At 36.4% G+C, this 26,093-nt stretch overlaps 2 protein-coding genes across 2 annotated transcripts; both read right to left on the bottom strand.

Moving 5' to 3' along the window:
- Window positions 1–1,118: 1,118 nt before the first annotated feature.
- Window positions 1,119–4,177, bottom strand: LOC112770981 (protein GAMETOPHYTE DEFECTIVE 1). The gene is made up of 6 exons (XM_025815511.2): window positions 3,673–4,177; window positions 3,436–3,513; window positions 3,240–3,320; window positions 2,722–2,876; window positions 1,653–2,629; window positions 1,119–1,375 (listed from the first exon to the last, which is right to left on the bottom strand). Exons 1-6 carry the CDS (start codon window positions 4,087–4,089, stop codon window positions 1,251–1,253), a joined length of 1,833 nt encoding a protein of 610 aa, XP_025671296.1. The 5' UTR covers window positions 4,090–4,177; the 3' UTR covers window positions 1,119–1,250.
- A 3,559-nt stretch (window positions 4,178–7,736) lies between these two features.
- LOC112770980 (receptor-like protein kinase HERK 1) lies at window positions 7,737–11,191 on the bottom strand. The gene is made up of 2 exons (XM_025815510.3): window positions 11,035–11,191; window positions 7,737–10,707 (listed from the first exon to the last, which is right to left on the bottom strand). The coding sequence occupies exon 2, from the start codon at window positions 10,437–10,439 to the stop codon at window positions 7,926–7,928; it is 2,514 nt and encodes an 837-aa protein (XP_025671295.1). The 5' UTR covers window positions 10,440–10,707; window positions 11,035–11,191; the 3' UTR covers window positions 7,737–7,925.
- Between the last annotated feature and the right edge of the window lie 14,902 nt (window positions 11,192–26,093).

The raw sequence follows: 26,093 nt of genomic DNA, 5'->3' as shown, positions 1-26,093 counted from the left end.
TGGGAGTTGGGAAGTCAATTCCTCCAAAAATAAATAAATAAATAAATAATCAATCCAACTTGTTTGTTTGATCTTCTCAATCCTCCTTATGATGAATGCCTAATAAATTTATAATGTGCTACGAGCTATGAATGGAACTAGGCATCAACAAGGTTGGGGCAAAAAATGGTTTTGTTAACTATGATGATGGAGTCAAGTTGATTAAACAAAAAGAAGATCATGTGGGGGGGCCGCTTCCAAAACCAAAACTAGTATGACACCGTTAAGTACAAATGTCAATTGTCACCTAAGGAAAAAGCACCAAAGTGATGATAAGTCATAATATTAAAAAGATAATAACGGCACATGCAGAGCAATACCCCCTCCCTGGGGCCAATCACTACTACAAGGAACTAGGAAGCTGAGAGGAAAGAGCAATGCTTCAAATCCACCCGTTACACAGCGTTCAGACTTCAGATTAATAGAATTGAGTCACTCTAACTTGCTCAAATAAAAAAAGTCACTATAACTTGTTCAAAAAGGGGTTTGTTTGATTCTGAAAATAGAATAAAATATAATATTAAAAACAAAACATAAAAAATGAAAAAATTAAAATTAAAATTTTTATATTTTATTTAATAATAAATTAAAAATAATATAATATTAAAAAATATTATTATAAAAATTTAATAAAAATAATAAAATAAAAAATAAATTATATTTTTTATTAGTATTTTTTTGTATTTTTTATCAGAAAAAATACAAAATATAATTTAGAGTCTTTAAATAAAATGTCTTTGTTCATATTTTATTTGTCAAACATGATTTTATATATTTGTATCTCTCTGCCTTACACTTGTAAATAAACGCAGCAAAATAACCCAGTCACATAGATTATTTTCTAGTTTCTACTGCCTTGACGATTTTAGATAATAAATTATAATTAGTTATTTTAGACTGTAGGCCTGTGGCAAGTCACCAAAAAAAAAGACTGTAGGCCTGTGGCAGATGTGCTGATTTATCGGACTGAATACATAGTCGTGTATTAAAATACTCTTGGTCGTATTATATTCTATAAAATTTCGTTACTGTGTATCAAATAAATCACAAGGCTTGGATCTCAGTTGATTAAGCAGTCATAACGAAAACACTATCTATCATTAAGTGATATTCCCAAAATTTAGAGTTCATACAACATTAAAGAATTAGCTCACTCACATCTATGCCAAATAACCAAAAATATTCCACCAGCGAGATGGGAGTTGAGGAGATTATTCTGGCTTAGTTTTGCTCTTCTTTTTTCTACCTTTCCTCTTAAAAAGCATTCGACTAAATAATCGTTTGAAAGGGAACAAAGGTGGTGCTGGAGGTCTCCTCCGCTTCACCCTCGATCGACCTACAGAAAACAGAAATTTGCTCAGTTGTTTTTACATATTATTCGAAACTTATAACAGAAACGTGCAAAAAAGATTATCAAATGCATTTAAACATTTATGGGGGAAGCTAGGAATTATAATACAATTAGGAAAATGAAGTGAAATCAAACATATTAATCAACTTCTGGTGGGTGGGGCTAAAACCAAACAAATTATATGAACTTCTGTGATTGAATGAGAGAAAAATAACACAGCTTGCAATATAAAAGTAAAGATGTGCATCATCAGATAGGGTACCTGATACAGACTCAACCGGGGAAACTTGATCAGATTCAGTGCTCAGTCTATTAAGTTTTTGATCTTCTATATGAGTTACAACTGCAGAACCATCCTCTTCAATCTCCATCTCATCAAGTTTAACTGCTTCAGTTTCAAGTTTACCAGATTGTTCAGCCACCAATAAATTTTTGGAAATAGATATGTCTGTCTTTGAGACTGTATGCTGTGCAATTTCCAAATCCTCACTTTGAGGAGCTTCTTGCATCTCTGTAATTTTTGCATTTAAATTAGGATAAAATATTTTCTCACTATCATGTTCATCATCACGTTTTGCATCTTGCAAATATTTCTGCAGTTTGCTGTTCTCATTTTGTATCGCAGCATCCAACGCAGTGCCGAGGGTGCCCAAGTTTGATTGTGAATCATGTGATTTTCTAGAATTGAATGTTTCAGTGGGTATACTTTTTTTAGTTTTCTCACACAACTTGTTGCAGCTCAAAAGGATGTCATTTGATCCGTGTAATTGACTACACCTAGTAGGACAAGATTTTTTTGTTGATATTGTTGCTGGCGTTGTTGTCATTGTCGTCATCGCCACTTGATCTGCTTCCATAGCATCGGGTCTTGAGCTTTCATCTTGCCTGTTGGGCTGCTCAGTTGAGTTTTTAAGTACAGGTGTTGACTGACTGATCTTTTCACCATTCGAGACGACAGGGGAAGCATTACTTGAAGGTAAGAAATCCTTTGTTTGAAAACCATGAGATGGCATGCTGTCAACCACGGGAGCAATTTCTGATGCTTTAGAGTATAATGATGAAAAACACTTTGCCCAATCATTCAACGAGATGTCACCTTCACTGGAGAGAGAATCCAATTTTAGTAATTCTTCCTGCTGATCATCCTCAAAATTAGATACTGTATTTGATGACGATGGTTGCACTCTTATTGCATTCTTATAAAACCGTTTTTTCCTTAAAGCTTTTACCAAAAGATTCCTGCAAACGTTCGAAAGGACATTCAAGATATCTCAAATGTTGGTCATGAGAAAACAAAGGCATTACTAAAGTATTAGTGCAAGTTTTCATACCTACAGTTTTTAGAAATAGCATCTCTAGCTCGCTCCTTGGAGATTCCCAATATGGACAATAAGTTTGCAACATCCCAAGGTCCTCTAAGAAGATTCACTGAAGGAGTAGAACTTGAAAAGATAACGTTTCTTCCCTGAGTCCACTCCATCAAACACTACACGTTTAATCAGTGTGTTAGTTTACATGTGTTCTAATGTCAGTGTCAAAAAAGGTACCTAGAAGCAAACTACTAAGGTCAACCAATAGTTATCAGTTATCAGACTACTCTACTTTCTCTTTCTCACCTAATACATACACTAAAACTACATCCTAGAAACAAATTCAAGCCAAAGCACAAAGCAGATATAGTATCAACCTCAAATGTAGAAGTAATTCTGCTTAAGACTGACACCACCGAGTTGATTAAGACTCATCTAATGATGATAACTCATCATAACAAGTAAATAATCAAGTTGCGAAAATCCTCCAGTATACTTGGCCACTCACTCCGAGAATCATTCAGGAAAATAGACATTACCTTAGCACCGTAGATCCACTGATCCCTGATTTTAGCATTATTTAAAAGACAAGAGTAATCAACTTCAAAGCAAACCCCTCGCTGTGTAGAAATATTAACAAACCATGTATCAATTAACTGAACTCTATTAAAAGGATTCATTCATTACATTAATCCTTTTGCTCATTGAAGTAAAAGAAAAGATTGCAGAGCAAACCTCGGCAGCAACTTTAACCATGTTCTCCGTCATTCCAAAGAGCATCCCCTTCGAAAAGTCAACCGTAATGATATCTACCTGCAATCACTTCAGCATTCAAAAGTTAATCACTTCAACCCTATACACACAATTGAACTCATATTTCGTCGTTACGCTTCCGCTACAGGATTTAGTTACATAGACAGTTAACAAATCTCTAAATCTCTAACTAACTAACTGTAATATTAACTAACTCACCTCCGATTTCTGGCATGCCATATCGAATGTGGCCCGTGTGGAGGGCTTAATGGCAACGAGATCGTAGGTCTTGAGGATAGGGTTGTCGCAGCAGACGGATGTGGCATGGAAGGGGGTCTCGAACAAGACGGTGACGCGTGTGTACTGACGGAAGGGGGTGGACAAGGGGATACGGAGGAGGTCGCGGTGAAGCTTAGCGGAGAGGGAAAGAGAGGGGAGGGTGTTGAGGAGAGAGGATATGGAGAGAGGTTTGATGGAGCAACGGTGTTTATCGGAGATGACGCCACTGATCGTGCGGTTGTAGGCGATTCCAGTGTAGCCAAGCTCCATGGCCTTCACGGCAATCCTGGTGCGGCTGGCTTCGACTGCCCTTTCTGGCGGATGCGTGTACGGTATGTTTAGGTCAAAGAACCCCATCGGTGGTCGCTCTATTCCGGCAAGCGGTTTAGCTTAGGACTTGGGAGTTTGGGGTTTCTGACTCTGGAGGAGGGGCTTTAGGCGCCGTACACACGCATTCTTTTTTTTCGTTTTTAATTTTTGGTCCGATTTGGGCTGGCAATATTTTTGGTAGCCCAAGTACTTAATGAGCAGAATAAAAATGCAGGTTATAGAAGGCTAGAAGCCCAAGCCACCATGTAATTGGGCTTTTGGATAAGTAAATTATGATAATGTAGTTACCAAAAAAAAAATTATGATAATGTAACTTGACCAAAATAAAAAAATCATGTAATGTAATAATATGAGAGCATTGATCATTAAATAGAACTCAAAGTTGTTCTAATCGTTAGCTCACTAGTTTGTTTAAACAAGTGTTTGTAGTTTGAATATCTTTTGTGTATATAACAACCTATTAGCCAACAATAAACCTTCAAATAGAGTTTAGATCTATGACGGATTAGTTTTTAATCTGAAAATATCGTGGATAACAAAAAAAATATGAGAGTATTGACTATACCATCTCTCTAATAACAATAACTAATAATAAAAATAATTAAATTTAAGCCAATGTGATAATTAATTATACTATTTAATAATATAATTCAGATGATTATACATGTCCTTTTCTTATTGTTTGAAATTTGACTTAGTTTGATCCTTTAAATTTGTAGCCTTGCAAGATTTGATGAGTAAAATAAAAATGACAATGGAAAAAACGAAGTATATGGCTTAAAATCAATTACCTGAATGGAAGTTAGTACAGCGTAATAAAAGATATAAGCTAAATTCAAAAGACAGTTGTTCACACTTCAGATGAGAGATACCAATATGTCACATTCCTCAGGCATATCAAATTCATACAGATTTGACCGCATTAATGCATTATCTTTATTTTTGTTTGTCACTGAATATTCCTATCTGTTATATTGTTATTGGACTCTGTCTATAAATTAAAAGTGAAAACTCAAATGCAGTCGACTTCACATGAAGTTAATAACTGAGAGCCGTTAGATGAAGTCGTACTAAATCAGCCAAATCATCTAACGACTCTCAATTATCAACCTTACGTGAAATTTACTGTATACATACTTTTTTGAATAGTTAAATATTGACTAAATTTTAATAAAAGTGTTGGTTTCAAAACTTTTTCTTACATAAGCTGTAACATAAACTCCTTTAGTCACACTCCAACAATCGAGTATAAGTGTACTATTACTATATATGTCTTCCCAGAATCCATGGCCTCCGTTATCATATCCAACTGTGTCGACGAAGAAACAAGCCTTCCCATTCGGCCATTAACCTTCGTAAACCTCCACAAGTGGCCGGAATCCGACGTAGAGTTCGTGAAGAGGGTGAACTCCTTCAACAATGGCGAGGAGCGAAGAGTAAACAGCCACCTCTTGTGCAGGCAAATGTATCTGAGGAGCTACAAGTTTTCGAGGGAGAAGAAGGGTGTGACTCACAAGGCCATTAAGCGTCTTAGAACTCTAAAGGAGAGTGTGGTTCGCGCCACAAATAATGCTGCGCCATCAACCAATTTTATTAAGCCTAATTATTATAAGGTTCTCATCACTGCTAATGCTGCCTTCTTCTCAACCCTTCACAAGCTTATGTCTTGCTTTTCATCATGTCGCTCCCCATAGCTTTCCTGTCTTCAATTACTTGGTTCTATGTATTGGTTTATATACTCTGTCTGCTTCTATTTGATTAATGGCATATCACCGATTAAATTCAATAGCCTTGCTTAATACTTTAATCTATGAAGCTTGTAATACATGAAAACTTTATGTTAAATATAGTTTTGAGAGATTATGAGAAAATAAAACTGCATTTTATTTTGTCAGAAAATATAATTTTAACTCAATTATAAGTGCTTCCTCTAATAATATCCTAATTCCTCCTGTACGGAAGTGCTTTGTCAACATTTCATCTGTTATATCATGTAGCTGTTTGAGAGACTTGCATAGTGTGTACCTGTCTATTAAAGTATACTAGTAGTATATAATGTGATCTCAGATTGTTGAAGCATAAAACTATGAGAAGTGATATTGTCCCAACTTTTTGTGTGTATAGTTTTTTTTGGGTATAATTTGAGGGGAACTTTCTTAGGTAAATTGTGGATCTTCCACTACAGTATTGCCATGTCTATATATATATATTATTCTCGGAAGATGAAGCAGTGCTATTATAAGAAGAATTTTAAGTATACTAAGTATATCGGTGTTCCAATTATTTTAACCGTTAAATTTAATAACAAAAAATTTATATAATATATATTAATTAAAATCAACGAAAAATTTATATAATATATATTAATTAAAATCAACGATTAAGATTATTGAAATGTTGGTGTTCTGGATAAATTTAAAAACTTTCTGCTATTATATTATGTTTCTCTTCAACTAGCTAGTGCATTAGTAGTAGGCAAGGGGACTAGGGGAGAAGATAAAGGTGGTGGTGGATGTTCACTAGGCCTAAGTGCAACTATGACTAAATGAAACACAATAGTTATAAAAGCTATGGAATTCTATTCTACTACTAAATTCTAAATTGAATAATTTTAAATTTGTAATGATAGGGATGTGCACTAGCTATTGAACGTCACGCACAAAAGATAATACAAAAGAGAAGATGGCAACATAGTGTGGCCAACAGAAATACCATTTTCCTATTACATGGTTCTAATCATGGATCACTAGAAAATAGAAACATCACCATTTCGTTTTCTTATTTTTCAAATGATGGATTACATCTAATCTAAATCTAAATGAGAAGTAAATTAACCACTGTAGTCTCATGCCAAACTAAAAGGAACAAAAGGATACCAACACTAACATGAGCCAGTGAGTAGAAGGGAGATGGCAGATGGGAGAGAAAAAAGAACAGAACACAATAATGCTGCATAACCATAATATTAGCATGCCAAAATAATGTATTAAAATTCTAAAATCAAATTTGTCAACCTATTAATTCAGTTTCACCTAAGAAGATAGTTAGAAATGGTTAAATAACAATTTAGTCAAACATATCAAATCATTTAAAAAGTATATAAAAAGTATATGAAAAAATTCAGAAAGTCAGTATTTTTATTAAAATTTGACCAGCACTTAACCAGCAAAAAAAAAGAATAATCTCATACCATTAAATATAATTTCACATCATTAAAAATACTAATAATAGCTAATTGATTATTACAAATCACAAAACCTACTGGTCCCTAACACTCCTCAAAGTATATAAGAAGAGTTTATTTTCTCAAAAAAAAAAAAAACAAATTATTTGTTAGGTGGTATGTACTCTTTATATAATCCTACTACAATTAATTATAATCACACATTAAATAGCTAACAAACTAAACTCTATTCTAATTAACATATACCAAAGGAAAAATCTAGGGGCTAGCAACTTTGTTAAATTCTGGCCAGCATGTAACCAGCAAAGAAAAGTGAGCCATTGGATGAAATCTCACACCAATCTCACACCATTAAAACCATCATTGATGGCTATTTGATGGCTACAAATCACAAAAGTTACTGGCCCTAACATTCCTCTGTACGAAAATGATCAACTTATACAAATTTCAATATTGAACGAATGGATCCATTTGGTGTTCTGGCTACCAATTAAGTAAAGACGTCTGATTAACTAAGTCTTTCTTTACAAATCTATAAAAGTATCTTAATATAGTGTGTCAGGACAGAGAGATCAAGTGATCATAATAAAAATCAAAATATAATACAAACAAGAAAAAATAATAAAACAACAGCGTTGTAATAAAAAAGTTGAATATCCACCAATATTGAAAATCATCTTCATCTTCCTTCTGACTTCACCAACTGAGAAAACACCCTACTCATTGAAACACCAGACAGATCATCCACATTTGTGCCTTCAAATTTAATGGTAGAGGCGCTTGCATCGTCGTTGAAGTTGTTGACCTGTGGAGAGAGACTGATCATATTAGTACTGTTTTCTTGAGGATCATTCCCTTGAGTAGCAGACTCTTGAAGCTGCAGGGCATACTCCAAATTCCACAATACATCTCCCATAGAAGGCCTGTCTACACCGAAGTCTGCCAAGCATTTCTCCGCGGTTTCTCCAAACTTCCTGAGAGATTCCGGTCTTATGTTGCTTGCAAGTGCCGGATCTATGATCTCCTCCAGTTGCCCCTTCTTCTGCCACTTCATTGCCCATTCTGCCAAGTTTACCATCTCCCTGGGAAGGGACGGATCTATGACAGGTCTTGCACAAAGAACTTCAAACAGAACCACGCCGAATGAATACACATCAGACTTTTCTGTTAGCTGCTGCCTCCTGAAGTATTCAGGATCAAGGTAGCCAAAGCTTCCTTTAACAGCTGTGCTCACATGTGTCTGATCAAGTTCTGGCCCAGTCTTGGATAATCCAAAATCAGCAACTTTAGCCATCAGGTTCTCATCAAGGAGGATATTTGCAGACTTCACATCGCGGTGAATAACTGCTTTAGCATAGCCGGTGTGCAGGTAATGAAGCCCTCTAGCAGCTCCAATGCATATCTCAAGCCTCTCCTTCCAACTTAAGGTTGGGAACCCCGAACCATATAGATGACCCTTGAGTGTTCCTTTCTCCATATACTCATATATCAGTATCATTTCATTCCTTTCATCACAATAGCCAATCAAAGATACCAGATGCCGGTGACGGAACTGAGACAGCATTTCGATTTCAGTTCGGAACTCGGCAATACCCTGCTGTGACCGAGGATTTCCTCTCTTAACTGCCACTTTAGTGCCGTCGCTCAATTCCCCCTTGTATACTTTCCCAAAGCCACCAATCCCAATAACCCAACTCTCATCAAAATTGTTTGTAGCTTCCTGAACTGCAGCAAGAGGGACACGGTACTCGAAGTTTGAAGCAGCACTAATTGTAGTACCATTAGAATATTTACTTCCCATGGTGTGAGAAGTTGTTCCGTTGATGGAGAAAGGAATCCATGTCTTAGACTGCCTCCGCCGCGCCAACCGCCTTCTTTTCCTGCATAGTACGCACAAAAGTCCAGCCAAGACCACTGCACATACTGCCCCAAGAACTGCACCCACAATTACACCAACATTCTTTGAATTTGAACCAGAAGTAGTAGCAACAGCAGCCGTCGCTGTACTAAGACTGCCCACAGAATTGTTCATTTTCATGATCTCCAAACCATTCAGAATGGCATTAGGGTAGTCCTTATTTACATTAGAAGGTCCCATACTTACTCGAAGCAAGTTGCTAGATGTCAAGGGTGTAACAACATCCCTATAATATGGAACACCCAAGGCATTTTGATTTATTGAAGCAAGATCAAGATCCTTGGCAGCAAACAAGGAATCAACATAAACATTGAAGTAGAGTTCATTGAGACCTTTACTCACTAAATCACAGAAGTGAAGTCTAACAAGGTACTGAAATCCAGAATCCACCTTAAACTCCCATGTCACATTGAAATTAACACGTGGATCACTTTGTGAGTTCATCTGTTGTCCAGTACCATAAACACTAGCCGGAGCATCATTTTCAGTAGCCGAGCCGTTCACATACTGAACACCTCCAATATTTGAGAAATTAGCAGCAAGGTTTTTTTCTTTTAGGAAGCTAAGATCCGGATCCCAGGTTCGTTGAAGAGTGTCACTACCAGAGGAGACAGTTGGACCCCCCATGTTAACCCTCCAGACCGTCTCCAGAGCCTGTGCTGCCAAGCCAGAGTAGGTTGATAATCCATTAGTCAGGCTGAGACCAGCATCATCAATGAGATCATCAGGGACCGAAACAACTTCGATTGCATTCACAAAGGCAATCGAACCACTCGAAGGGGTAAAGTCTATAACAAGAGAATTAGAGCTCACATTCACAGAGTATTCCTTCATCACAGGATCTTTCTGCACACCAAAATCACTAACAAGGACATTGTTCTGCGTGGCAACCGAGAATTTCGCTGCACTCATATCATACTTCTGATAGGTAAATGGAAAGAAATAAAGACGGATCCAATGTCTCCCTTTTTGTTTGATTGGGAAAGTGTACTTTGAGGAACCAGTGAAGACCCTAGCAGTTTGATAGAGAGTGGAATCACCAGTGGAAGTGATTGATTTCAAGGAAGTACTTGCAAGAACATCTTGCTGAGTGGATAATAGCTTCTTAGAAGCACTATCCGCAGAGAAATTGCGGTTACCTACAACAGTACCAGAACTTGCTCCACAATCTATAAGGTAGTTATCTACTGGAACAAAATCGGCAGAGAAACACAGATAGGGATAAAAGATAGATAAAGCACAGAAAAACAAAGAAAGTTTTCTGTAATACATCATTGTGGCATCTAACAGTATTGTTTTAGGAGATTAATTTTCCTATGAAGATAAGATCTATGGCACAATCAAGGGAAGGAATTATTCAAGCACAAAGGTACAAACTCAAACAAGTCAAAGACACGGAAATAGAAGGGAATAGAAGAAAGGAGTGAGAACACATAGAAATGGCACCTTTGAATACAGTTACAGCTAGGTCCAGAAGATGAAGCAGGAAGAGCCAAGATTACAGAGAAGAATACAAATCTGGAGCCACACCCTGAATCTCTGACTGTGAAGGAAAATTTTAATACATATATGTAAAACAAAAAATTGAAAAACACGCTCAGAAATCTAGCTCAGGACAAGCTGGAATAAAATTGATGACAACCTTAGCACTTGACATAATCATAGATTCTTTGTTTTTGTTTTTATTTTTATTTATAATAACGGAAAAGAATATATATAAAAATATATTGTCAGTGACAGAGAGAAAAAACCGGATGCGGTGGGAAAATAAATAAACAAACATAAATTAATAATTAAAAAAAAAAAGGAAAAACAACTCAAAAAGAGTTGGAAGAAATTTTGATTATTTGATTAGGGTTGAGATGCTGACCTGATTTTTTTAGGTGAGAGCATTAAGAAGCATGATGCAGGGAACCTTATCTGTGATGCAAGTGGGGAATCAAATAGATTAAAGAGTTGTAACGACCAAGCTGAGTTGGTTTAGGTTTACCTTGCCCAGTACCAATATATATAAATATAACATTAATAATATCCATTGCATATTTAATGTAGATGTTACACTTTTATTTTCCTTACAAAAAATATACTATCAATTATTTATGTTATCCATATTTCCCAAAAGAAATCTTTTACCTAAATTTATTTTTTAAAAGCAATTAAAATTTTAAATTAATAGACCATCTACCGTATGAAATTTAAATTATAAACTACCAAAAAGAAAAGATTAATTAGATTATTGCGTATAAAATTATTGTACTTCAGAGAATTAAATTAGTATACAATAGCGTGGTGGGTATGTTACTATGTTAGTACTTAGTAGAGAAATTAACAGGTGGCCGTTTATAATGTTTTTCTACTTTGTGCATGTGGGCTCGCTTTCGCTGTGATTATGAGTGAATTGAGGAAATTTTGGATGGAAAAGTTGTGCTAGTAATGTGAAAGTATGAAATATTGAATGGTATGGTAGTAAATAATCCTGCCAAATCGGAAGAAATTGACATGTAATCTAAGTTATAATCTTTCTTCCAAACTATCATTAATCAGGTGTCGTCACAGTTGCGTGAAATGGAATTTTATCATCATACAATATATCACTTTAAAGTTAAAAAGAAATCAATAAAGTAATACGTCTTTCTTGCTTCTTCGGAGATTTTTATGCAATATCTCACTCAGTTAACGAAATACTATCGTACCTAACATCGTTAAATCATATAATAATAACACTAATGTAACCTAGTGTTCGTAATTGCATCTCACACTTTCCAAACTAACATAGTTACAGAGAAGTTGAAACTTGAAACATTATTTCTTATTGTTTGGTGTTTTGTCGATTTTTAGTAAATCGATGGCGAAACTTATTTTTTTGTGCGAGTACCAATTTATTAAAAGTGTATCAAAGTGCCTTCGATTAGACGAATAATAGTATAAAGGTAAATTAAAAACTCGTAAAACAATAAAAGAAATAAATAAGTGAGGTTTTCAAAATTATAATATGCTGAAACCGGAAAAGGTTGCGTTGAAGTTAAAAGAAAATACTAAAATGTCTTTGATGGAGTCAAAGAATTTTGACATAGAAATTTAAAGTACAGAAAAATAAATTGGATAATGAAAATAGAAAACACTTGGAATAATAAAATTACTTAAAATGTGAAATTTACAAAAAAGTAAATTAAAAGATAAAGAAGATGGAAGGAACCTTATAGAAAAGTTAACTCAATTGCATACTCAGGAATTCATTGGGATGTGAGTGTGTTTGAGTGTTTTTTTTTAGTAAAAGTTCCAACTCTTATTCACTAACACTTCTTAGTATTTATAGGCTAATCTTACATAACTGACAATTAATTTACAATTAATTACAATTAAATACGAAATTTCAAATTTGAAGTGCAATATCTCTCTTGGTAACCGTTCTCGCCGCATGATTGTAGATACTCCCCATAATTTTCTCGTGTAATAAAAGCCACTAACTCTCCCACTTCTATGACTATTCGATCAGCTCATCGAAGACCTTACTTAATCTTTCTAATTGAATCTCCTTACTCGATCAGGCCTACTCGATTAACAAACACAATCGAAATCCAAATCAGCGCCCATTACTTCCAACTTCAAGTTCATGCGTATTTCTTCTCGAGAAACCATACTTGACCCATTCCGAATCGATCCACTCTTGTCGAAAATATTTTCCGATCAACAAATTGCCCCCTTAGATTAATGTGGTTGTCTTCGATAACATTATCGAAAAATAAAACACTTAATCCAAAAAGTCGTTAGTTTTCAAATCAGTAATAATTGTCATTTAAACTCCCAATTACTACTGATCCACTCAACACGTCTCCCGAAACTTGTGATTTCTCTTTCCACCACTTCACCTTCTTCGCGAAGTTACCCTTATTAGCATTCCTTCCACAGTAACGGCTACAGTGATACTTTAAATTTATCACTTTCTCCTTTGTTCAAATCTCTCGAACCTCATCATTCTCTGAATCTTCTCTACATCAAGAGCTTCTTCACAAAAAATCATCAACCTTCAATCTCCTTTCTTTTCTTTGATAATGGCTGGTTCCTCTTCTTATGCCACTACTCAAGATAAGGGTAAAGGTCATGTAATAGCACCGCCATCTCCACCAGCTCTTCGCATTCTTAACCAAGTAAATGATGAAATCATTGATGATCCTTATTTGCAAGTCAATGATACCAGAATCCTAATCCCTTTCACAATCGATGCAGATACACATTGCTTTCTTGGACCGATTGAAACCCTTGAAAGAGCGAACAAAAAACTTTCTTTCTTCCCAAATGCTGAAGGGGGAGATTTATTGATAAACCAAGCTTTTAACATCTTTCACTTCATCACCAAAAACCCTTCCGAAATAATCCAAAAATCAATCCTCGAGGGTTCGATTTCACAACTTGGTACAAACGCCTTGAACCCTCAAAGGGCGCTACCTGGGGAGCCCTTGGAATACAAGAACTACTAAGGCTATCTCATTTTTCACTCACTACACATCCTTGGATGATTGGAGCAGTAACTTGTTTCTGGAATAGGACTACCAACAACTTTCACCTTCCTTGCGGAATGATCGAAATGTCCCTCCTCGATATGGCTGCCCTCACAGGTCTCCTAATAAGTTCTCCAGATTGTACCCCTGACATGCAATCTCAACATCAGTACAATGTTACCTTTAGCACTTCCTACAGTGAGTTCATTGCCCATAACATGGGTGAAGATGGTATAGAAATCACGGACAGTGAACATGTAACCTTCTTATTTTACTGGTTGAATGCAGTTTTGTTCTGTTCCCGAAGCGTACAAATGTCAAAGCTCTTCCTTCCCTTGGCTGCTCTCCTACATGAAGGAAAAGCTCTCAACTTGGCCAAGCTTCTTCTGGGACACATTTTCGAGGAGCTTGGTCTGTTTGTCTGTGACCTTCGAGATAATAAAATAATCAACACAGGAAGCCCACTATGGCTCCTTCAATTATGGCTTAACGCCGTTTTTAAAAATTTTATGACAAAACTTGAAGGTGGCAACACCGATAAACAACACATCGAGGATTTTTGTTTGTCTAATTACAAACCCAATTTTCCAAACACCCAATCAGATGAAGACAGATTCTGGGCAGTTTTCTCTCTTTTTCATTCCTGCAAAGATTTTGACAATGATCAAGTTAATTTTACTCCTTTTTTGTGCCGTAATTGCGGCCCTGCCTGGCTTAATCGTTTGCTCTTCCCAAATACTAACGAGAAAAATGAACTTGCAAATCGAACTTGGGCAAATTTATTGGTTGTTCAAGTGATACCAATAGGGTTACCACAGTACAGGAAAGAAAGGTTCAAGATAACCCTGTATGCTCCTCATTTGACTGCAAGACAACTGGAATTTTCTCAAGCTATCCTAACTCCACAACCTCGACACAGTGATCCATTCTGTCACATTACTTTGACATCCCAAGAAGATTTCAACACTTGTCTCTCAAAAAACCAAAAACAAAGAAACCGCTTCAACTTCTTGATCTATGAACGTAGTTCATTTATCACCAAATCTTGCTTCGAATGGTGGGCTGCCTATTATTCAAGGTACACCTGTATCTTAGAAGATATTCAGCAAACTGCTGTTCGAACGGCTGTCACTGAAAGTTTCCCAAAGAGAACTCACAAAAGGAAAGCTGATGCCACTCGACCACCACCACATAAGAGCAGAAGGACTCCTACCAGAACCTCTCGAAGGGTAACTCTTCTATTTACAACTTTTCTTTTACACTCGAAATGCTCTTTGAATATATATATATTTTTAAAATAAGCCATAATTGATTTTGAATTCTTACCAGTTAGTGCTACCATCATCAAGCGAAAGCGCTGATGAAAGTGAACCAAACAAGGACACTATCGTTGTCTCCTCCAAATCGGAAGATGCAGCCGATTCTGACCCTGGCTCTCAACTAGTTCAAAGATCCAGACTTCCTAAGGTAACACAATTATCTCTTCACACATTTTACTTAGTTTAAAATAAATCTTAAGCTCATATGTGTACCTTTTGCACTAGCCCATTAATGTTGCCCAATCAGCTTCTTCCACTGAAGCTCTTGATCAACCAATTACTCGACAACAAAATGACCCAGAGCATTCCACATCACATGATTTGATTCAATTCACAGAGTCCCTACAATCAATTCCTGCCACTCATCCACCTTCCTTCCATACAACACAGGTGATTGAACCAACAACAAATCCCTTGCAACATTCTCCAGAAGGAACACACATACTTGAGTCAATTTCACCAAACAATCAGGCTGCATTCTCCGCAGAAAACCTATTGATCCCAGACTCCGATTCTGCTTCTAAGGCTGCTGACACCACCAATTCAGATCCCTCTCGATTCAAGGTTTTCGAAACTCCTCCCGAGTTACAACCTAGACCTTCACCCCAGGCTAATCTTCAAACTCCTCCCGGACTAAGGCCTAAAACAGCAAGTGCTTCTACTACCCCTACAAGTGCTTCCTTGGATAACTTGATTTCTGTCTTAAATAAAGTTATCCAAGAAAATAAAATTCCAGTGCTTGTACCAGCGATCTCAAGACCTGCTACATCAAGGCCTTCAATTGAATTAGATTCTGATATTCGGGAACAACTTCGATCACTCATCAAGCTCTTGGATCATCTACCTACAACATGGGTTAATGATCCAATTCTCAACAAACTTTGGCTGACCTTTTGAATTCTTCTTTTGAACTCCCAACTAATACACCACATTCTACCTCAATTCAAGAATTCAAACAACTTCTCAATGAGAGTGTTTCATCTCAATTTCAACTCCAAGAAATTGAGAATGAAAAAGCTACAGCCAAATCCAATATAGAAAATTGCCTCGCAACCGCTCAACCAATCCAAACTTTCCATGAGAAATTTGATGTAAGAATCTCTCATGCTATTTCTGTTCAAGCTTTTCATGATCAAGAAGAAGCAAGACTCGAGGCAGAATTAATTCAGATTCAAGAACAGCTTGCCACCATACGCCAAAGTCGAGCTGCCATAGCCACACCCCTAGCAATAGCCCAACAAGATCAACATCACCTTATTCAGGAACTTATCTCAATTGATATCAAACAGGGAGAATACGAAAATCAACTCGAGAAAATCCAAGCCGATAAGTTCAAACAAATTGAAATGCTTTCAATTCTAGAGAACAAAAGGGCAAAGCTACGCTCCGATTTGGCAAAACTAGTGGCACCTTGAATTCTCTTTTTTTATTTCTTATTTCATCTTTTGTAGCAACTTTCATCTTTTCTAGACATATGTATGTTACATTTCTACTTTTGCCAACAATAGTATTGCTTCAAGTATTTTCCATTAACCGAATTAATTATTCTTCCTAACTCAATATCTTTAATCTGATAAGCATTTCCAGAATACGTTCTAATTATTTGGAATGGGCCCTCCCAAGTATGGGACCACTTACCAAGAAATCTCGATTTCTTTTTCATTGGCAAAATAACTTTCAAAACCAATTCACCTGTATTAAAAGACCTTTCCTTGATTTGACGATTATAACTTCGAGCAATACTTTCTTTTTGTCGAATCATATTATCAAGTGCCAGAATTCGTTATAAGTCTAATTCATTCAACTCATCGAACATTGCATTCCAATAATCATCAACTGGCAAATCATTCTATCTCGATACTCTCAAAGTATTCAAATTAATTTTTAATGGTAGTATTGCATCATGACCATACACTAGCTTAAATGGTGAAGTACTTGTCGAACCCCTTGGTGAATTTCGATAAGCCCATAACACTTGGCTCAAAGTTTTATGCCATGTTCGAGGCCTATTTCCAATATACTTTTTAATCAAACTTATCAAAATTTTATTTGCTACTTCTACCTGCCCATTAGCCTGTGCATAATAGGGAGTCGAAGTAATCATATTGATATTCCTTGAAGCTGCAAAACTTTTCACCCGCTGACCAGTAAACATTGTTCCTTGATCAGTACTTAACGTTTGAGAAATTCCAAATCGATGAATAATATGTTCTTCAATAAAATCTATTATCTCACTTTGACCTACTTCGATCAAGGGAATCGCCTCAACCCATTTTGTAAAATAATCAATCGCTACTAAGATAAACTTATGTTGCTTGGACGAAGGAGGATGAATTAATCCAATTAAATCCAAAGCCCAACCTCTAAATGGCCATGGTTTTATTATCGAATGTAATTCAGATGATGGAACTTGTTGAATTGAACCATGTTTTTGGCATTCCAGACATGCCTTCGCATAATCAATACAATCTTTTATCATGGACGGCCAATGTACATGATTTCGATATAATACCCATCTCATCTTTTTTCCTGCCTGATGGGCACCACATATTCCATTATGGACTTCACCCAAGGCAATGTTCTGATCATCTCGACTTAAGCATCTTAATAAACTCCCAATAATCCCTTTTTTATACAGTTCATCAGCCAATAAGACAAAATTCATGGCTCGTAATTTTATCTTTCTATCAACTGCAACATTGGGATCCTTTAAATAAAGAGCAATAGGCTTTCTCCAATCAGGATCCTCCCATTCATCCATACACAAAACCTCTCTTTCATTTGCTGGTACTTAAATTTGATGGATACCAGATAATTTCCTAAGAGTCTCTAGACCAACCCGATACCTCGAAGCAATTTGGGCTAACTCATTAGCAATTTCGTTATGAATTCTAGGGATATGCACCAAGAAAATCTTTCGAAAAGATGTTAATAATTCTCAAGCAGTTACTAAATATTTCTGTAACGTCTCATTATTACACTTAAATTCTTTCGATAACTGCTTTAAGACTAACTGTGAATACCCTAAAATTTGAACCTCTAAAGCCCCTTTGCTGATTAAAATTTCAAGACCCAAAATTAGAGCCTCATATTTGGCCACATTATTCAAACAAGGATACTTTAATTCAAACAAGAATTCTGATGGAATACCATCTGGTGAGATAATGAGAATCCCAACTCCTGTACCATTTTTATGCTTGGATCCATCAAAATACAATTTCCAATAACTGCTTTCTACTTCGATTATGTTTGCCCCCTGGTCATTCAGATCTTTCGAATTATCTACAAGAAAATCCGCAATGACCTGTCCTTTCACAGCTTTGGCTGGAACATACTGTAAATCGAATTCTGTCAATGCCAGCATCCACTTCCCTAAATGTCCCTTTAACATAGGGAAACTTAACATATACTTAATTAGGTCAGTTTGTGCTATAACTTTTACTGACTTAGCTACCATATAACACTTTAATTTCATACATGCATGATATAAAGACAAACACAATTTTTCGATTGCGGAATACCTTGCTTCGATGTCAGTTAATACTTGACTAAGGTAATAAACTGCTCGCTCATGCCCATTTTCATCATCCTGGGCTAACATACATCCAATAGTATTTTCAGATGCTGCAATATATAATTTTAAAGGCTTAAACGGACGAACATTCGCCATAATCGGGGCTTTTGACAAATATGCCTTAATCAAATCGAACACTGATCGATGTTCTGTAGTCCATTCGAATTTTGAACCATTTTTTAATTTCATTAAAGGCGCAAATACTCTAGTTTGATCTGAAAGATTCGAGATGAATCTCTGAAGATAATTCACTTTTTCCAAAAATGATTGCACTTCCTTCTTCGATTTGGGTGTAGACAATGCTAATATTGCATCTGCTTCATTTTTATCAATAGCTATCCCTTTTATATGAACAACAAATCCCAAGAAATTTTTAGCTGAAACTCCAAATTAAAAGCACATTTCAACAGATTCATTTTTAAACCTTTCTTCCTCATAGTAAGGAATTCCTTTCTTAAGTGGTCAATATGTTGACTCACGGAAATCGATTTGACCATTACGTCATCGATATATACCTCCATAAACTTCCCAATGAATTTATGAAAAATGGCATTCATTGCACGCTGATATGTTGCTCCAGCATTCTTTAAACCGAAAGGCATAACCACCCATTCATATGTACCTAATGCCCCAGGACAACGGAAAGCAGTTTTAGCCACGTCATCTTCCGCAATAAAAATCTTATTATATCTAGAATATCCATCTATGAAACTAAGAATTTCATTCCCCGCCGCAGAATCGATTAACATATCTGCAATAGGCATAAAATATTCATCTTTTGGAATAGCATTATTCAAATCTCGAAAATCGATGCAGACTCTCAACTTCCCATTCTTCTTCATAACAGGGACAATGTTTGATACCCACTCCACATAACGTGTAGTTCGAATAAATTTCACTTTGATTAAGCGTTCTATTTCTTCTTTAATTTTAATATTGATTTCAGGAGCAAAATGCCTTGGAGTCTGTTTTACAGGTCGAGCATTAGGTTTCAATGCTAATCGATGTTCTACCAATGAACGATCGAGACCAGGCATCTCATGATAATCCCAAGCAAAACAATCTTTAAATTCATATAAAAGATTAAAGAGTTCAGTTCGAAAAGGATCAACAAGATCTTTACAAATATATGTAATTCGAACATCATCAAGAGTCCCTAAATTAATTTCTTCTAAGGGATCTTGAGATTCAAACCCTTTATAATAATCATCCTCTTTGGTTAAATATTTTTCAAATCTCAAAGGTTCCAAATCATAGATGCAATTAAAAGTGAAATCAATAGAATCATCAGAAATAGAAGAAATCGGATCTTTGATTAAATCATCATCACTTTTATTTTCTACATAATGGGCCTCTGCTATTAAATCGGCAGTCCGGCTCGCATCATTAGTTTCATTACAAGAAATAAGAAAACTATAACTAAATTCGACTGGGAACGTCGAATCGAACGCATTACAATTAACAAACTTACTAAACCTATCTGATTCAACTTCATCAGAAGAATCATCTTTATTTTCTAATAACTGCGAATTATTTAAATAATTTTGTAATGTTACCAGGTAGTCAGAAACTCCCTCAACCTGGTCCATGGACTAGTCCCTTTCAAGTCTTCAAGAGAGGCAATCCCAACCAGTTGGTTCACAATCCACTTCTGGATAGCGCAACTTCACTGTAAGGTCTTCCGAGGACAAGTAGCACCCTTCACAATTATAAGGACTCAATGATCGATCAACATCTAAGGGCCTTAATTTATGATTATAAACCCTAAAATCGACATGCATTTGTTCGACGTATAAATTCGAATCTGCCTTAACGGTTTCAGGTTTACTCTCATTAGTCCATAAAAGCACACTTTGATGCACTGTTGAAGGTACAGCTCCTACACCATGTATCCAATCTCGTCCCAACAAAGCATTATAACTCGCTCTCGAAGGAACCACCACAAAGACAGTATTACGCTCAGATGAGCCAACCTTTACGGTCAGAGTTACCAACCCCCTGGCTGGAGTTGAAGCCCCACTGAAATTTGTCACAGCAATGTTTGTAGGGATTAAATGATCAGGATGCTTCCCTACTTTAATTAACATCCTTTCTGGCAACAAACTGATTGTAGCGCCACCATCAATCAAAACCTTATTCACCTTTATCCCACTTAAAGTAGTTGTTATATAAAGTGGGCGAAGGTGAGACATCTGCCTCTCAGTAGCTGTAAGAAGTAACCTGGCTCATCCTCTATCCGGATGAAGGAAAAAGCTTCCTCTCTGAATCATAATCTGCATCTGGATCTCCTTTATACTCCTCCAAATATTCAGTGGGAATGATCGATATTGTCCCAACCATGTCATCATCGCCCTCATCGAAATATTCCTCATCCACATCAACATCTTTGTTTTTATCAATTCCAGAAGATTGGGCTACTGCCTTGCCTTTTTCCATTTTCGCAGGTGATGGAATTTCTTTAGGGTAATTTTCTCCATCAGAAGGAAAAACGATTCTAGAATGCACAGAAGGCGTTGCCCCCTTGCTTAGTTCCTTATCTGTCTCAATCGAAGGTTTCTTGTTCTGATTGAAACCTCTCCTTCCTCCTCTTCCTTGTGGATAACCCCTGGCACGACCTCGATAGTAGGAATATTGATTCCGGGAAGGCGCTCGATGTCCTCACTGTGGATTACGTCGATACAAATGATCACGTCTCTGAAACTCCTGGCAATTCCTGATCCACTGAACACCTATAGCTTGAGAACGGCTTAAAGGTGTAGATACATTCTCTTGAGGAGTCTTCGAACTAGAGCCCTCCATATGCCTGATTGGCTGCCTCTGGCGCGCCTGCTCTTCCCTATGAGCCAACTCCTTCTTCATCCTTTCTTTTTCAAAAATTGCTGCTGCTTCAGCATCGAAAACAGCATTGCACCGCAGACACAGAGATACGTCCCGGTCTTTGATCTTTTGCTGAACTAAGAAGTCCAGCAAACCATCCCCTGTCCTAGGGTATACTGATCTGACCTGTGACTCGAAATCATCAAGAGCCACATCAAAATTGTAGGACATGCCTACCATGTTTACTCCAAAGCAAGGTTCAACATAACTGGCATCAACTTCGAAGGGATCTACATCAACCTTTATCTCTTTCTTGCCATCATCGAATTTCAATCGCCCCTCCATTATTGCTTCTTGAATTAAGTCCCTGAAACGGACACAACTGTTAGTCGAATGACTTGTTGCTTGATGAAACTTACAGTAAGGCTTTCTTTTTAAATCTTTCACAGAAAGCAAAGTTCTACCCTCAGGTAAAATTAATTGTTTATCTTTAAGCAACGCATAAAAAATCTTATCAGATTTCGAAATATTAAAACTATATTTCTTTTCACTTTTTAGTTTTGATTTATTCGACTTTTCACTGCTTGGCAATTTCTTCAACAAAGAGCAAACATATGGAGGGCCTTTCTTAAGTTCGGCCAAATCGATTTTTGTTTCAAATTCGAGTTCCTCTTCAGAAGACTCCATTGTTACATAAGCAACTTTTTCTTTTTGAGTAAAAGGTTTACTCTTCGATCTTTGTTCACTCCTATATTTTTCTTTTTCTTTTTTCATAAGTTCGGTCTGTCGAACCTTTTCAGCCAGATGGGCCAAATTGGGAATATGCACATTAAGCAGTTTTCTGCGCATATAAAACCCTAACCCCATAATTGCTATTTTCACTATCTCATTCTCAGGTAATGACACATAGCATCTACTTTTGGCATTTTTAAAACGTATTAAATAATCATCAATGGTTTCACCTTTTTCACGTTTCAAAGCCACCAGATCGGTAACTGCTACATTCATTTCCCCTCGATAAAATTGAGCGTGAAAAGCAGTTTTCTAACTGATTCCACGTTGTAATCGAATTTGGTTTGAGATTCGAGAACCAAGTAAATGCATTCTTTGTTAACGACGAAGGGAAAAAATTCATTTTCAGATTTTCATCATTAACTAAATTCTCAATCTCAACCAAATAATGAGCAACATGTTCAGTAGTTGATTCTCTAACTTCACCAGCAAATTTTGTGGTTATCTTCGAATTTTTCACCCCTCTTGGCACTTCAGCCATTTGGACCACTTGGGGAAAAGCTGACACAAAATGTGGTTGATTCATAAAACCAACATTCAGCCCAACCCGATTCAAAACCTCTTCTATAATTCTTGTAACTTGATAGCGTTCGCCACCACGCAATCTGGCTAAAAATTCATCAGCATTTTGACATCGAAGAACCACGTGAGGATTTTCTCGATTTAGAATATTGTTTTCATTTTGAAAAATATTTTCCATCCCTTCATTATTTTCCCTGGCATTATGCCTTTCACCTTTATCATAATCAACAATTCAAGCAATCCTCTCGACTTGTCTAGCAAGACGCTCGAATCTTGATTCATGATCAGTCATCATGGGGTTCAGAATTGTAGTCATTTGCTGAGTCAATAAATTGACCAAGTCATGATGACTTTCCTCCACTTGTTGTCGATATGCCGCCATTGAGTTCACAGCATTCGAAGTGGAGCCCACATTAAAATCACGAGAATACTCGGAATGTTGTGGGTTTTGAACATTATTCACTCCGTTAATATTTTCAAAGCGAACAGGCGGCACAAAACCACCCACCGGTGGGGTATAACCAGGAGGAAGACCATAAGGAGGCCAACCGGCGGTTAATGGAGGTTGATATGGTGGCACAAGACCACGTGGACGAATATTACGTCCAACATTCCCAGTTTGAATAGTCGTAACGACTATACTTTCAGTTCCAATTGCTCCTTCCGATCGTGAAGATACGTCGGCTTGTTGCATGGACACCGGTATGCTATCATTGGTGGACGAACCACCATTCACATTTGATAATTCATCAACCATGTGAATGGTCTTCCCACTTCGTAATCGCATACACTAAAAATTACTGGAAAGAATATTTATCTGAGACACTTCAATTTAAAAACTGTCCCACTGGATGTGCCAATTTGTTTTGTCGATTTTTAGCAAATCGATAGTGGTTCGATATCTAATGGTTTGGGAGCGAAACCTACCCCTTTGTACGAGTACCCGTTTTCTAAAAGTGCATCAAAGCGCCTTCGATTAGACGAATAATAGTATAAAGGTAAATTAAAAACTCGTAAAGTAATAAAAGAAATAAATAAGTGAGGTTTTCAAAATGATAATATGCTGAAACCGAAAAAGGTTGCGTTGAAGTTAAAAGAAAACACTAAAATGTCTCTAATGGGGTCGAAGAACTTCGACATAGAAATTTAAAGTACAGAAAGATAAATTGGATAATGAAAATAGAAAACACTTGGAATAATAAAATTACTTGAAATGTGAAATTTACAAAAAAAGTAAATTAAAAGATAAAAAAGATGGAAGGAACCCTACAGAAAAATTAACTTGATTGCAGACTCAGGAATTCATTGGGATGTGAGTGTACTTGAGTGTTTTTTCTGAATAAAAGTTCCAACCCTTATTCACTAACACTTCTTAGTATTTATAGGCTAATCTTACATAACTGACAATTAATTTACAATTAATTACAATTAAATACGAAATTTCAAATTTGAAGTGCAATCTCTCTTGGTAACCGTTCCCGTTGCATGATTGTAGATATTTCCCATAATTTTCTCGTGTAATAAAAGCCACTAACTCTCTCACTTCTATGACTAGTCGATTAGCTCATCGAAGACCTTACTTATCTTTCTAATCGAATCTCCTTATTCAATCAGGCCTACTCGATTAACAAATACAATCGAAATCCAAATCAGCGCCCATTACTTCCAACTTCAAATTCATATATATTTCTTCTCGAAAAATCATACCTAACCCATTCCGAATCGATCCACTCTTAGTCAAAAATATTTTTCGATCAACACTTGGCCTCTTATTTTTCTTTAATACTAATAAAGTAATAATTAGATAATCTTTATAATATTAAAAGTAGAATAGCAAAACAGTGTAACAAACCCTTCCTTGCTAACACATTGACACGTGTACTCCCTATTTATACATTGCTAACACATTGCTACCAAATAAAGCTTAATAACCAATCTCATTAGAAATTTGTAGCATTTGGTTAGTTCTCAAGTTTCTCCTTCTCAGTTTGGTTTCAAGTTTGCAGCATTTGGTTACTTCTCAAGTTTCTCCTTCTCAGTTTGGTTTCTCCTTCTCTTTATAATATTAAAAGTAGAATAGCAAAACAGTGTAACAAACCCTTCCTTGCTAACACATTGACACGTGTACTCCCTATTTATACATTGCTAACACATTGCTACCAAATAAAGCTTAATAACCAATCTCATTAGAAATTTGTAGCATTTGGTTAGTTCTCAAGTTTCTCCTTCTCAGTTTGGTTTCAAGTTTGCAGCATTTGGTTACTTCTCAAGTTTCTCCTTCTCAGTTTGGTTTCGGCAATCCCAAGGTCATGCAATAAAATGAAGTTCCTGTTTTCTCATTGGTTGATAAGTGATTTGGAGGATCACCATGTTGGATTAGACATGCATAAAGTATGTTAAACTTTCCCGCTCTTTTAACACATTTCAATAGCAACTTTTTATTACAATTTCTTGGTCTGCCTTTCGAGCAGCTGGTAGTGTATATATACATGTTTGTTGCACAAGATTGTGTAGAAGGTGTACACACTTTTAGATGGCCACGCTTAGTATTTCAAATAGTGCAACCCATGGAGTTGATCGTGTGGCAGACATCAACCCGTCTAAACTAGAATGGTCCGTGGTGGTGGGCGTTGTTCGACTGTACGAGGTTCCGAGTCAGTGGAATCCGGATGAAGCTTTTAGCATCGAGATGATCCTTCAGGATGAACGGGTAAGTGTATCATGTATTGAAATCGTTATTATTTTAGTGTGCCCAGGCCTGTGGGTTTATTAATGTAATTTATTATATTAAATCTTTCTTTGTTTTTATGTGGTTGGCTTTTGTTCATATAGGGTGATCGGATCCATTGTAGTGTACCGAGGAACAGCATTGTGATATTTAGGAGTGTTATCCGCGAGCATGAAATCTATTCCATGAAGAACTTCATTGTGCAAGGCTATGGAAAGTCAGTGAGGACTACACCTCACAAATATAAACTAAGTTTTTATATGAAAACGTCTGTGTCTAGACTCACCCCTGACACATTTGTTTTCAACCCGTTTCGATTCACAAAGTATGAAGAAATTGAGGCAATGGCTTCAGTTGTCGCTCAAAACCACTTGATCGGTTAGTATTCGGTCTTTCATTCTAGGCTGTTATGGTTTCTTTAATTCTTGGTCACTTTGAACCGGAGTGAATAGTAAGTGATCAGAGTATGTTTTCCATGTCTTATGTAGATTGCATTGGTCATGTGGTAGCTAAAGAAGATGCAAGAGATTTGGTTACCAAAACTGGGCAACACACTAAACGCATGGTGGTTTACTTGGAGGATTTAGAGTTTGTTTTCTTGATTCTCCTTTTGTTGTTGAATGAATTTTGACGTGGTTATAATCTTTTTTATATTAGCTGTTTTTGTGTCACTTTGGT

The sequence above is a fragment of the Arachis hypogaea genome, chromosome 18 (genome assembly GCF_003086295.3).
Source record: "Arachis hypogaea cultivar Tifrunner chromosome 18, arahy.Tifrunner.gnm2.J5K5, whole genome shotgun sequence".
NCBI lineage: Eukaryota > Viridiplantae > Streptophyta > Magnoliopsida > Fabales > Fabaceae > Arachis > Arachis hypogaea.
The sequence above is the reverse complement of the archived record's forward strand: the minus strand, read 5'-3'. Positions and strand labels throughout refer to the sequence as shown.